The 15,042-nt window shown below is 42.3% G+C and overlaps 1 protein-coding gene across 2 annotated transcripts in view; it reads right to left on the reverse strand.

Annotated features, from left to right (window-relative positions):
* Positions 1–15,042, reverse strand: part of TACC3 (transforming acidic coiled-coil containing protein 3) — a 53,765-nt gene that overhangs the window by 12,263 nt on the left and 26,460 nt on the right. For both annotated transcript variants that reach the window (XM_089692271.1, XM_089692270.1), the window contains exons 5-11: positions 13,693–13,768; positions 13,401–13,602; positions 6,971–7,026; positions 6,691–6,815; positions 6,508–6,616; positions 3,679–3,825; positions 2,385–2,461 (exon numbers count right to left, since the gene is read on the reverse strand). In XM_089692271.1, coding sequence (XP_089548397.1) covers positions 2,385–2,461; positions 3,679–3,825; positions 6,508–6,616; positions 6,691–6,815; positions 6,971–7,026; positions 13,401–13,602; positions 13,693–13,768 — 792 coding nt within the window. The remainder of the gene's footprint in view (positions 1–2,384; positions 2,462–3,678; positions 3,826–6,507; positions 6,617–6,690; positions 6,816–6,970; positions 7,027–13,400; positions 13,603–13,692; positions 13,769–15,042) is intronic.

The following is a 15,042-nucleotide window of genomic DNA, read 5'->3' on the forward strand; positions in this document are numbered from 1 at the left end:
CGTCACTCTAGGTGAGATTTTCTTTACTAAATTATCCCAATTACCTAATGGGGGCAGAAAATGAGTAGGAATAATACTGGATTTTTCCTGCAAACTCTTGTGTCATGTGGGCAGCACAGTGGCTAAATGGTTAGCACTTCTGCCTGGTAGTACTAGGGTCGTTGGTTCGAATCCCAACCACGGCACCACCTGCCTGGAGTTTGCATGTCCTCCCTGTGCCTGCGTGGGTTTCCTCCGGGTACTCCGGTTTCCTCCCACACTCCAAAGACATGCTGGTAGGTTAATTGGCTCATGTCTAAATTGTCCCTAGTATGTGTACATATGCATGTGAGATAGGGACCTTAGATTGTACACCCCTTGAGGGTTAGGGACTGATGTGAATGTATAATATATATGTAAAGTGCTGCATAAAATGACAGCGCTATATAAGTACCTGAAATAAATAAATAAAATGTCAAGAGTTGACCTCTAACATCCAGCTTGTTAACAGGCTATAAATTTAAGAGGTAGTTGCTCTGTTGGCAGAACTGTTTAAACAAACTGGGACCAGTGTCATTTAAAATGATGTATTACCCAAATGATTATGAAAACAAAATTGCTATCTATACATCTTAAAGACATTCACTGAGGTCATTTGTAATGAGATTTCAGTGGCAGGGACCTTCTTGAAGTCTAGATTGGGTTTAGGCGTATTCAGACTGAGACATCTGGAGTTTAACAGCTTTGGTGTAACTTTTGGGGATTCAAACTTTATGGGATGCATTTTAATCTGAGTCTCGGCTATTTTTTCTGTGGACTTTTTAAATCTACTGCATTGCATTTATTGTATGTGGGCAAAGCATCATAAAACCCTTGGATAAATTCGGGGTTTTCTTTTTCAGTCAGGCTGCAGGCATTCTTGAGAACTGACAACTTCTCAGGGATTTTGCTTTGGCCAACATTTTAAAATACAAAATGGCTTTTAGCAGCAGCAGCTGACCAGTAGGGACCAAATTGTTTTATTTTTTATACCACTTCTGACCGTTTACACCCATCTCTCCTAGGAAAGTAAAGAAATACCTGTACTTTGGCTCAAACACCCATGGGACAAATTCAATGTTCTATTTGTCATAATTCAAACTTAGGGTCATCATCGCCTCCTCATAAGGTTTCTATGCAGGGGTGGACTGACCATTTGGAAACTAGGGCACTGCCCGAGGGCCCAGGGTCAGTAGGGGGCCCCATGACATGCCCCTGGTACCTTTTTCATAGGCTTTTTTGAGTTTGGGCAAGGACACAGGGGCCCCATGATCCCCTATTGCCCGGGGGCCCCATGAGTTGTCCGTCCACCCCGGTTTCTATGTGATCAATTATACAAGACGATCCTTTAGTAAAGAGACCCACATTTTCTTTTAAGAATTTTATCACTTTAGTGGTATCACACAGGCTTCTGGGATTTTCTCTCACTTTTGGGGTGTTTTATGGAGATTGGTTTTAATTTAGGAAGAGAACATTGACTACTGGAAGGAATTTCATCCTCATCTGAGGTGTGACTTTAGTTACTCTCAGATTCTGAAGCCAGTTTGATGGCTTTACGATTTTAGGCTTCACAAAGCAGCCTGGGTGTGAGCTGCTAAAGGTTTCAATTACATTTATTCTCTGCCAAGTAGAAGGTTTAACCCTTGTATTGCTGGCTTTTGACTCATGCACCAGTTGTTGATATGCCCAGTTTTGGACATATAACTTCTGCTTGTTAGCAGAGATTGGTATTAGTAATGCTCAACTTGTCATTTTCGTTCTAAAGTTGATTTTGTCCTTTTGCAATCACACAATTCAGAGATTTGATGATTAATTTTCTGTTTTGGAAAACTCCTTCAAATTCAATATTTCAGCTGACAATTGTTCCATCTCAACAAAAGTTTGTATATTGAACTTTCAGTGTACCATTTGCAAAGATTTTTTTTTATTAATAGATATATATTTTTGGATATTATGGCTTTTTATTTAGTCTTCAAATTAGCGCAAATAAAGAACTTGGTGTATCAGTTGATTTATGAAAATCGTTAGGTAATCTCCTTCATTCCAGATCCCTGCCTGTTTTCATAAATGATATACGGATTATGTTTTTTCAAAGCTGAAGTTCTGACAGACCAGTTGTGCTGCAGTGTAGCAGCCGATTCTTATAAACACTGTTGGAGGAGTTTTGTGTCCATAGCCAAGCAAAAGGCCAGTTTTTCTTAACACTGGTTTGGCATTTTGGACACACTGGCTTGTATGGAGGAATAAAATGCAATAGCACACTTTGATTTCAATTACCATAGATTCTAGCCCTCACTTGAGGGAGGACACCCACCTCCCTTCCCAACTTGATAGTGGATGAAAAGTCCAGTAGATTAAAATCTTACCCCATCTCCACGTATTCCATGTAGAGTTTTTCATGCTTATTTTTCCATTCTAAAATCTCCAATTCTTTTTCCTGAACCTAGAAACAGAAGGTATAAGCTCAGCAGATCGTAAAAAAGTAAACAGAGTAAAAAAGAGTAAAGTGAGCAGAAAAATAAAACAAAAAAACCCACCACACAAAAATGATTGCCCCCAAACCAGTGATTAAAGATACAACCATCATAAGGCATTCCAGTTTCAACATTCATTTGCTGATCAGAAGATCTCAAACATCCAGGGAAATTTTTCCTGACAAGGAATAAGTAGTGTGATAAGGCCACAGACCCCTCAGTCAAAGTGCTTTCCTTTTACATATAAGACCCTCCCAGTGATAGAGGGAAAAAAAATTGTTGCAAGTCTTATCCTACAAATGTACAAGACAAGCTTGATGCACACATGAAATTCTGTAATAGTCCTATCCCTAGTTGAGAGATGGCGTCCTGTAAAAGAATCACCGATTAGGGAACATCGGGGTTGTTCTATGGCAGATCATGCAGCAGAGGTAGTGAGCCAGTCAACAGTTAATAGCTTCAAACATGCTTGGGACAAGCATAGATCTACTGTATACTCAAAGTGAAGAGAATCCCCCCCCCCCCCTTCCCCCAAGAAGAAAAAAAAAAAAAAAAAAACACCACATGGGCAGACTTGATGGACCACTTGATCTGTCGTTTTTTTTCTTCAAGAAACTGAATTTTCAGGGCAACCTGCATTTTGAAACCCTAGAAACCTGATTGACCACCCAACACATTTTATTAGGTCTAATTTTTAAGAGTGCTTCGGCAATCTCCCATGTTATTTGCCCCTGCCACAGTTTCCAGCAAGGATCCCCCTGAAGCTGCAATAAGCAGGCAAGCTACCTGTCCTATCTAATGGTATGCATGATCCAAATCTAAAAAAGGTGACATGACAACTTCTGGAATGGTACTATCGCTGTGAGATGGCAATTAGTCAAGGTCTCTTAAATCTGTCTGGCATGATCTCAAGATAGTATGCTTTATCTGTACTCCATTTTCTTTGGATATCTCCGTAATATTTCTAGTTATACGGCAGAAATGTTTTTCTATATAATTTTGGTACATTGGGGGCGGGAAAAAAAAAAAAAAAAAAAAAAAAAAAAAAAGGACGGACATCAGTTGCCAGGGCAGAAGCTGGCATAGAACAAAATACCAACCCCACAGCATCAATGGAAATCGGTCATGATTTTGACACAGGGATTGTCATGTATATCCATTTGATCCATCCTAGCAAGCCACTCACCTCTTGCCGAACTTTCTCTATAGCTGCATCCATGTCCTTCTGACTGAACTTGAGAACCTCAACAATTGCCCCCACATCAGGTGGTAGGAGGAAGGGGTCTGGTCTAGACAGTAAATCCGCACAGTCTGGAATTAAAGGTGCCGTGTCCTGGGGAAGATGAAAAAGGCTATTCAGACAGGTCTGCTCTACAAGTAACTGAACACCTCACCGGAGTAGCTGTTGCTGTTTGTACAGCTCACTGTTACTACAGCAACAATGAATACAAGGAAAGCCACTACAGAGAGGTAGAGGTGAAAGTGGCAACAGCTACTGGCAGAGTCCAATTCTGTCACACCAATACTCTGCCAGCAAAGTACAACACATCCAACCAGTCCTTAAACTGAACATGCTCGCTATAGTACAGACCAGATGGCTTGGTAAGAGGGCGTCTGCCACCGCCTGCATTATTCTGAATAGTTCAAACCATTATTTTACATTTGCATACTTTTTTGCAAATTAGTTAAATATCTGTTCTGGGTTCATGGAGACTATACCAACTACCCAATGACCCTTGCAACAAAGTATCAATTTCTCATCCCCTCCAAATCAAAAAACCAAAGTGATGCCACCTGATTTGGTTCTCTTAATTTGCAAATCACCGCAAGAAAAAGGATTGTCCATCCATAATGAACTATGGAAAGAACACAGGAAAAAGTACACCCTGCAAGCAGAGGATTGCCTCAGGGGATGACATTGCTTCTGGATGTTCATCGCCTCCTCATAAGAATAGGGAACAGTTAGAATTTAATTTCAGTATTTAATATAGGTTTCAAAAACTTTAGCAGCCATGGCCTCCCATGGCCACCAATCAGCTGGGCAAGTACCATTAGCATGAATTCAGCTAGGGGCAGGAGGTTCTGAACGGTGTAAAGCTACTTTCACATTGCTCCATTGCAAAAACGTATATGCGTTATTACCACACTTCCAGTGCGTTTTGCACTTGTGAAAAAAGGACAAGCGACTCAAACCGAGGGTGCGTTTTCCATTCATTTTAATAGGGAGGTGCATTGGGTGCTTTTTTTTAATGCACCAAACATGCGCCTAAAAATGCAGCTTACAGGATTTTGGTCAGTTGCGGGTCCATTGCATTTTTCAGTGTTAAGAGTTCAGTATGATTTAAAGGTCATGCGTTTTTCTTCTGCTTATTTGTTTTGGCATTTAAAAAGGGAAGAGGTGATTGTAGCCGTATTAGTGCATTTGCGACAAACAATTGAGCACTGACGTGATACTTTTTTTATTTGCACTAACATACAATTTTGAGGACAAGCTTTCAGGGTATGTCCCCTTCTTCAAGGTCCAAGCAGTACTATTACAAAGTTTTAGCAAAATGTTAGAAGAGATGTGGGGGGATGAGAAAAAAAAAAAAAAAGCAGAAACACAAGCCTAGGGTTAAACTAGAGATAAGACACAGCAAAGCAAAAGCAAAGACTGGGGGGAGGGGGGGGAGAACAACACTCAGAGGGAGTCATAATATTGGATAATGAGTGAGGAATCCCATGTCAGAATTAAGGCCTCTCGTGTCAAATAGAATTGTCATTCTTAGTTCAAAAGTTTTTCTTTCCTGAATGGATTTGAAATTTCCTTTATGAACTAAAACATTTATTTCATCCCCCACATCTCTTCTAACATTCTGCTAAAACTTTGTAATAGTACTGCTTGGACCTTGAAGGGGACATACCCCGAAAGCTTGTCCTCAAAATTGTATGTTAGTGCAAATAAAAAAAGTATCACGTCAGTACTCAATTGTTTAAAAAGGGAAGAAAAACTGATCAATGTGAAAGCAGCTTCACGTGGCCCATATCAGTGGAGAACAGAATTGAGATTCTACAAATGACTTTCTTTGTGCTCCACTATAAAGTCCATAATGAATGATTTGTTACTATACTGTAGTCAGGCTTCATAAACTTTAGTATCTTTTTTTTTGTTTTTTAAAGCCCTAGTGTCCTGTGGTAAAAGCACATTTGATGGGCAGCAGTCTGGATCTCAATGCACAGTAGTCCAGATCACCAATTTCAGACACACTCCCCCTGAATGATGCTTTAAAGTGGTTGTAAAGGCTGAAGGTTGTACATGCTGCACCCCCACGCGCCCCCCCCCCCCCTATACTCACCTGAGGCCCCTCTTGAGCCAGTGGTGTGCTCGGGAGCCTCGGCTGTCCCGGATCTCTCGCTCTCCTTGTTGCCGGAGACACAGCATCAAGAGCCATTGGCTTCCACTGCTGTCAAAGCCAGTGAGCCAATGAGGAGAGAGAGCGGGGCTGAGCTGCAGCTTTGTCTTCTGGACACAGAGCGGGACTCGGGAGCTAGCATGCACCAGTGCCCCATAGCAAGCAGCTTGTTATTCGGAGCACAGGTCAAGGTGGAGGAGCCAGGAGCACCAGAACCCAAGAATAGAATTTGGGCCGCTCTATACAAAAACTGTTGCATAGAGCAGGCAAGTATGACATTAAAAAAAAAAAAAAAAACACACCCATTAGGCTGCTGGCACATGGATATTTAACAAAAGGCTGCAGTACACAAGAAGGGGAGGGGGGGGGGGGGGGGCGATGGCAAATGCACACCCTTTACTGTATACAGCACTAATGCATTACAATAATAAAGTGGGCTTTAAGCCAAGCAGCACAGTGCCAACCCAGCTCCAGAATGCTCGGGAAAGACACAAAAAAAAAACCCCAACACACACTACAAACTGGTTATACAGGTAAATTCTACGTTTATCACCCAAACGATGGCAATTGTCTGGTTACACAATGCCTGCAGGTGTGGGAGTTAAAGTCGGCACAGAACTTACAGCTACAGTAAACGTCCCCAGGAGGTCGAGGCCTTTAGGCTTCTCTTCAATTTCCAGGTTCAGAGCAGCGGGGTAAGTCGGTTTAGGCAAGGCTCCAAAAAGCTCCAAGCTGCAATTGGTAGAGACAATTTTAATAAAAGCATCTTGTGTTTCAGGAAAGTGAACAGATGGTGCGGCACCTACTTGCTGCGCAGAGGTAAGCTGCACATCAGGTCACTGTCTGGAGCAGCACACTTCTTAGGAGACTCTCTCAGCAGAGGATCAAATTTCAGATACAGGGACTGCTTTCTCAGAGCAGAATCTTTGAACTGAAACAAAAAAAACCAAAAAAAAAAAAAAACACTTGAACCAATACACATGGTGATGAAACATTATCAACAGACCAGGAAGGTTATATGTATCAATTATGTATGGAAGAATGCTTGGAACAGGTGGGTCATGTAGGAGAATTAGTAACACTTACTAAAGATGTTCCAAACTTCTCAAGATAATCAATTTCTATTGGCTGGTCAAATCCAACTGAAAAAAAAACCCAAAAGCCCCAAAAGGCAAAATTAATTCAGCATTAACACATTGAAAAATACTAGAGCAATGTAACGGGAGGCAGTATGTAAGTTTTTACAATGTAATTGTGCTTTCAAATCACTTAGGGGTCACATATACCTAAACCAATCTTTATTTATAGAATAAAACCTTCCCCCATACTTTTTTTGCATATCTGGCCTGCTGATCTGCAGACTTTTGCACATTTTTCAGTGCAGGTTAATCAATGTGATGTATTTATTGCAACATGTGACAGTGACAACAGTGAAGACAGAGCATGTATTCCAATATACATAGGCTGCAGATTAAAAATACTGAGAAGATTAAAGCACAGTTAAAAACACAAAACCAAAAAAAGTGTAAAATGTTGGTGCTTATCAATCACATGTGGTGGCTGCACCTTTTACCTTGATTGATGCAAGCCACAGCATTGTTGGACTAAACTTATTAAGTGCCCCCAAAACCAAGTCATCCAATAAAGAATGAACAAGTTTTTTTAGCTCCAGGACAAAGGATCAGAAGTCCATCGACAACCATGTCTCTAGGACCATAGCTGTTCCTAGCCCAACAAGCCGGCATCCAGTGAGAACCATCCAAGACCATGGAAGGAAGATTTCCCCAGACCAAGCATTGTGCTGGTAGCCATCACAACAAAGCCAAACCTTTTGCAAGAGGTGCATGGAAAGATCCAGAGTGAATAGTCTGGTTCCACATGGCCAGAATGCAGAGCTGTAATGTGCAGGAATACAATGGTGCCTACAGTGGTGTCTTAAAGGAGGTCACCATGAAGCCTAGGACCTTAATACAGAGCCACAGACATCTCTTGGACTGGCTTGAAAGGAACAGAGACACCATCTTGTCCTGAGGGCAGGACAACCTGGCCTGGTCCCTGTTCAGTATCAGACTCAGACACTCCAGGTACCAAGTCTGCACCAACACTGGGCTTTGAGGTTGATGCCACCTGAAGCTCTAAAGTTTGTGCAGTCTAATTCCTGGTCTGACAGACTGAACTGATTGATCCTGAAGATTGTTCAGAGTGCAATGAACAGGGCAAGGACAGTAACAAACATCCCTGTAAAGACCCGTGAAGCCATTGCGTCTGAAGGGGAGGAGTCAAGAACTCCATCTAATTTTCTATTCATCTTGACAGTAACAGGCTGCATTCAATCCCCCAAATCCAGAGCAGGAGAGCATCCACTTTCCCGCCCTGCTCTTTTAAAGCATGATCATTGCACAAGGATTCTCAAAAACCCTTCATCCCACAGGAGCTTCTACAATTTTTTTTGGAGGAACATGCTTTTGTATCAGCCAGAGTTTTTACAAATTTGGCAGCAACGTCATGTCTTAAAGTTTTACCAAACCCACAACAATAAAATCAGTCTGTATATGCAGTAAAGCATGCTTGTTATACTGTGGAACCGAAGGGGTTAATCCTCTACATTGTGTAAAAAGGCCGTTTGATCCTGTCTTCTCTGATCCTCCCCTTCTACTGTCCCCAATCCACCTGCTGATAGTACACAGCTCTAGAAGTCACTAGCAACACACACCAAACTGAGCATGTGCAGAGTTTTTTTTTTTTTGGGATGGTGCATGAAATCAGCACAGGGCCAATCAGTGCTGTCCAGACAGAGGGTCAGCCTCATAGGACAGAGGGGAATGAAAACTCCTCCTACATAGTTAAACAGTGTTCAGCTGAACACTGAAAAGTCACATGACTGCTATATACTGCTGATGAGAAAAGTATTTAGCAGTTTATATTTACTAAAATAATTACATTTCCATGTTGTGTGTACTGTGGGAGACCAGATAGTGAATGCAGGGTCATGAGTTTAGTAACACTTTAAACCGTACTTAAGCTGAAGATAAATCCACCTATGCCAACGGAAGTGTATCTTACAAGTTTGACAGTCTGGGACTGTTTGTCAAGTTCCACTACTGCTACATGGTCAGAACACAAAAGAACGAATTTATATAGCACAGTGTTACATGGCCGAACATGGTCTCTGGATCTTTGATCCAAGCCTAGCCTGGTTTGCTGGAGACTTGCTATATACTAGGATTGTTGTATCCTGAGACTATGTGGACCATTACACCAAGAGACAGGTACAAATTCAGACTCAATGGGCCCTTTGAGACTGACCATTTTTATCTTCAACAGGATTCTCTACTGCAGCCTTTCAACCAGGGTGTCTTGAGGTTTCCTCAGGGGTGCCTTGGCAAAATGTCTAAAAATTGCCCATAGCTTGTATACAAGCCAGTGGGTGGAACAAGCCTGCCTTTTAGTTACACAAAGCCACAGGTTTTCATGGTGCACCATTACCACCTTCTAGCCGCCGGCATCCTGACAACCAATTACATAATCAGTTGATAAAAAGGATACGAGTTGCCTGCAGAGTATCCTAAGCTTGACCCTCCCATTCCCTTCTCAGTCAGTGTTGGAGTCACATTAGCTCAGTGATGAAAAAAAAACTGAGGGAGAGGAGAAACATAGGAATACTGGTCAGTACCAGTGTGCAAAAGGTATTTGCTTTGGGGGAAAAAAAAAAAAAAAAAAAGGACTCTAATGTTGGGTGTCCTACATGTGTGGATGTTGCTACGTTGTAAAAAATTAGAATAGTTTTTCACATTTTAGAATGGGGTGCCTCAAGACTGTCCAAAATTTTAAAGGGTGCCTTCACTGAAAAAAGGTTGAGAAACCCTGCTCTACTGTATTAGCCACAGGTGTTATCAGTTTGTCTTTGAGGTCATAGCATAGCAAAAACCTCAATTAAAAAATTAAACAAACATTCTAAAAAAGGATGAACACTGATGTGTAGGCAACATTGTGGGACTTGCCAAGTACATGACTGGGCCTTTTAGCTGTATGTATTTCAATGAAAAACATGGACCTATATCCAGAATTTGTTTAATCAATTTATACCTAAATTAATGTTGATAGATTTTTGGATTGTTTGATCCCATCTTCTCTGCTCCTCTTCTTGTAAATAAATGTCCACTTCTTATCTCCTGATAAGACAGACTGAATCTGTAGCCATTCTGCACTCAGTTTGGTGTATAGGCTAGAGAGGTTTTTTCCTTGGGAGAGTGCATGTGATCAGCACAGGGCCAATCAGCACTGTCCAGACAGAGGTCAGGGGTTTTGCATCCTCCTAGAGCAGAATGAAAACTCCTCCTATAAGCTTTAACCAGTGCTCTGCTGAAGTCACAAGACTGCTCTAACCGCTAATGAGAAAAGGTATTTAGCAGTTTATATTTACTAAAATAATTGCACTTCCATGTGTGTACTGTGGGAGACCAGATAGAGTGAATGCAGGGTCCGGGGAGACCAGATAGAGTGAATGCAGGGTCCGGGGAGACCAGATAGAGTGAATGCAGGGTCCGGGGAGACCAGATAGAGTGAATGCAGGGTCCGGGGTTTAGTATCACTTTAATGTTGTAGGAGCTAGACATACCTAGAATTTCAAAATGTGGGATTTTAGTCACAGCTAAAATTTTCATTCAACATTTCACATTATAGCAATGGAAGACACTTTATGGAGATGAGGCACCAGGGCAAGGAAATTGGTCTGTTTCAATCCAGAAGCCTGACAAGACAACTCTGATGGTCCCCCATACAGGGCGCTTGAATTTTATTTACTGAAAGCACAGCCCAGCACAATAAAATTGGATTTAAAAAAAAAAAAAAAAAATTTAACTGAGTCAAGTGGAAAATTGCCTCCGCAGCAACTGCATCCCAGCAGATGCAGACACTGCTCAGCAGCACTACCGTATGAAGGCAGATGATGTGGATGCCTATATACTGTACAGTACATATAATAGCACCAGTGGGGAGTCTGTCCAACTGCATCAAAGGGGAAGCTGCTTTTTTTTTTTTTTTTATCCCTGACCAAACAGGGTTTTAGAACCCCACCTACAGGAGTTGGACGGGGACACACACACACACACACACACACACACACACACACACACACTACGGGCTGTCCTCCCTGGGCATATAACCCCCTTCTCTGCTATAAGCCTCCAGTCAGTCACAAGCAGTGTCAAAGGAGAAAACTCCATATTGGGGTGGATGCTGTGTCCATCAATGGACTCAGAAAAGGATTTTATGATGAAGAAAAAAAAAAAATCCCAATAGAAACAATATAATAAAAGTGCAGTGCTAAAAATAAGTATGATCATAAAATCTCATAAAAAGGATATTAATAAAAGTTCATAAATTATCACCACTAACGCCCCAGGATCCTTTGACCCCCCCCCCCTTCCCATTACCTGGCTGTTCCTGAGGTCGTCTGGGATTACACTTATATTCGCATTTAAATTGCGCATCCTGTGAGTGCGCAATTCTATAATCACTGCACAGACACCGGCTTACCAGGACATCAAGCACTTTAAAAGCACTATAGTCACCTTTGGACTTATCATAATTTATGAACTTTTATTAATATCCTTTTTATGAGATATTTTATGATCATACTTATTTTTAGCGCTGCACTTTTCTTATATTGTTTCTATTGAGGTTTTTCTTGATTACCTTCGTGCATAGCTGCTTTTACATTTTAGTGCGCTCACATACTCCTATTTTATATTAAAAAAAAAATTCTGTTTTCTTACGTTCATTAATGGACACAGCTGTTTCTTTATCTTTGACGAAAAAGATGTCCCAAAGCTGTGCCACAATGAGGGGTGAACAAACCAACTAATGAAGAAAAAACCCAGGGTAACGAACCAATATTCCAAACCACCCCGGGGGGGCACCAGAGTATCCTAAACAGCCCCCTGTAAAACCTTGCAGCCAAAACGAGCAGAGCATGCTCAACAATCACCTGTATAAAAATGTCAGAAGCAAGAGCTCAGATGACCAGGTTGCCACCGTGCAAGCTTGAGACAGATGCCTGATGTCGAAAAGCCCAGGAGGCGATAATCGCCCTGGAGGAAAGGAGGATCCTGCCAAATCCAGACGGGAAATAGTGGCAGAAAAGGTAGCCATGCTATTCCTTGGCACGTGCGAGACCCCAGCAGAGAATCAGACCTCCAGGAAGCGGCCATCAGAGAAGTACACATAATAACCCAACCTGAGAGCCTATAGCAAAGATGGGGCTTTATGCCTAGAGAGGACTGCCCATCGCAGATGCTGAGTCTTTTGGCCTAGTGTCCTACTCCTGTAGACTGGGCTATAAAGCCCTGTTTGGTGATGAATAAAGCAGCAGCAGCAGCTGTGTCAATGAATGCAGCTTTCTTGAAGCATTAAGGCATCCTTCAGCTTCAGTCTATGAAAGCTTAACAGAGACCTTTAGCCCTGGTTCACATATATGCGGCCGTGCGGACTGCGTTTTGCACAGGCACGAGAGCCCATTCATTTGAATGGACTCCCGTGCCCCAGGACACGTAGGGAAGTCCCTGCACTTCTTTGGAAACCGCAACCTGAATGGGAACCTCTGTTCCCAGTGCAGTTGCAATTTCCAGTGCAGGCGGCATGCCATTAGAATTAATGGCACCCACCCGTGGGTCCGCATTCTTCTGTGCGGGTGGTGCGGCTGCACGGATTTTTGTGCGGATCTGCAGCAGCACCACCCGCACAGATGTGAACCAAGCCTTAGTGCAGATTATAGCAAGATTTGTTCACTGCGAAAGGTAAACATGCAACTACTGAACTTCACTCCTACTCAATGCCATCCCCTAAGTTTGTTTGCAATGCTTCTAAAAACTACCGCCCCATAAATATAAAATCCAGCTGTCTGCAAAAATTATTCTATTTGTAATTTTTGTCTCCATGAAAAAAAAAGAAAAAAAAAAAGTTTTGGCCATACTTTTCTGGGTCCCAGGAGTGCCCTTACTGGTGCCAGCATGTGACCCAGAATCATCTGCGGCAAGTTGTGGAAGGATCCTGACAATGCTGGGATCCACCCAGCTGCCTTTATCTCTCAGCAAGCAACAAAGCCAAAGCTGGCTGTGCCCACCCCGCTCCAGCCCAGCACTCCAGTAAGCATTGGAGAGGTATCACATTGATGTTTCAGCATGGAGTGAGCATACTATACACGTTTTCACATTTGTTTGCCCCAAATGTTTCCTTTACATTTTAATCTGGTGTAGCATTTCATCTGGCCACAAAGCAGCAAAGTTTACAATAAGCTGAAATAATCAAGCTAGATCTCTCAGCATCGGACTTAGAAATCTCCCTCATGGGACGCAGTTTAAGGTGTATTCTCGGACTGCGATCCGTAGTTGTATTTGCTATGCCTTATTCTTTAATAAAATATTTTTGGAGAAAAAAGAAATCTCCCTCATGGTCTGTACTGACAGCTGACAACCACCTAGAGAGATTGAAAGGCAAACGGCCTGGAGTGACTCACATTCTGTAGCAGGCTTAAAGTCCATCTCCTCAGCTGGTTTAAAGTCTAGTTCTAAGGCAGCATTGAAATCCATATCCAATGCTCCAAGCTGTGGATTTGAAAAAATCATTGGATCTGGCAGCACACTGTTAATCTGTGAGAGATTCTCATCAACATGAGGGGTGTTATCCTCTTGAACCACAGTTAAGTCCGTGCTCTCATCCTAAAAACAGAAGATGTGAAGAAAGTCAGTGGGATTGTACACAAAATCATCCAGTATAGGTCTGAAGAAAAGAGGTGGATACAGCAGTACCTTTTGTTCCGGATAAGTATTCTCGCTGCCTATGCTCACAGGTTTGTCCTCGGTCATGGAACATTCTTTGGGAGGCCTGTAATGTTCAAGCAGAGTTTACTACAGACCACAATATCTAGCCTCAGTATATGCATACCCATCCAGAAGTGGCTCCATGCTAGATTTGGCAATGGAATACTGAGCAAATTTTGCAAAATGCCGACTGAGATGACATTACAAGTTGTATGCCACCTATACTAATGGCATGGCTAAATTAGAAGTGGACAACTTAAAATAGAGAAAAAAAAAAACCTGAAGCTAGTTCTGCTTTAACACCCCGGTCACATCAAACCTGACTTTGAAATCGTCTTACAGTGAAGTCGAATGACTTCAAAGTTGGGTGAACTGCCGATTTCAGGCACAATTTGCAAGACATCTGACATGTCTATGCAAAAATTGCACCAAAAAGTAGTGCATGTACTACTTTGGAAATCAGTGCGGAAGCACACCAATATAACCGATGTAACTGCGGACAAGAGGGAGCGACTTGGCATGTGATTTGCAAATCACATGGCATGCAAATCGCATCCAGTGCGACCGAGGTGTAAAGTGGATGCCAGCCAAGTATTACAGATACTGTATCCCAAAGAAATTAAAGGACTTCCTCCCCTGATAATACCTTCCATCTGCTTCCCTCCTTCCCACCACCTTCACTCAGGCATCATTCAGGGCTAGCACCTGGTTCTGAACCATTTCCAAAACATGACAGCCCTGCTGCTGCAGTGATCACTGGATTAAAATAGTCTGTTACATGAGGAAGCATTTCCTCATATTTCTCCCATTTGACTGAAGCAGTTATCTGCTTAGGGCAAAAGGCTGTTTTGATGGTGAAAGTGCACCTTTTTAAAAACAAATACACATCGTGATAAAGGTAGAATTTAAAATTGCAGACTTTTTAAAAAAAAGTACTGATGGGGTCACTTTAACCGCTTTCCTGCCGCCCTATAGCAGAAATACTGCTACAGGGTGGCAGAGCTGCGCAAAATCACATATATACACGATTTCACATTTCCACATTCGCGCCCTACCCACGTCACCATTGTTGGCCTCAGCTGTCGATCACCGGGTCCCAGCCAGTGATTCCTCACCAACACCCAGTGATCACTGACGGGGGAGAGACCTGTGTGTAAACAATACAGATCTCTCCCCTGTCAGTCAGCTCTTGCACATTGCTTTGTATTGCTCTGCATAGTGAAAGGGGTCTTATGTAGGGAGAAGTGGACAGAAAGGCACCATGAACCTGACACTCCCAAAGAGGGTCTTATTCTGAAGACAATTTAGTCAGTAGCTCCAGTTGCTCTTTAACACAGC

The sequence above is a fragment of the Staurois parvus genome, unplaced genomic scaffold (assembly GCF_062004578.1).
Source record: "Staurois parvus isolate SC_StPar_1 unplaced genomic scaffold, SC_StPar_1.0 ptg000581l, whole genome shotgun sequence".
Taxonomy (NCBI): domain Eukaryota; kingdom Metazoa; phylum Chordata; class Amphibia; order Anura; family Ranidae; genus Staurois; species Staurois parvus.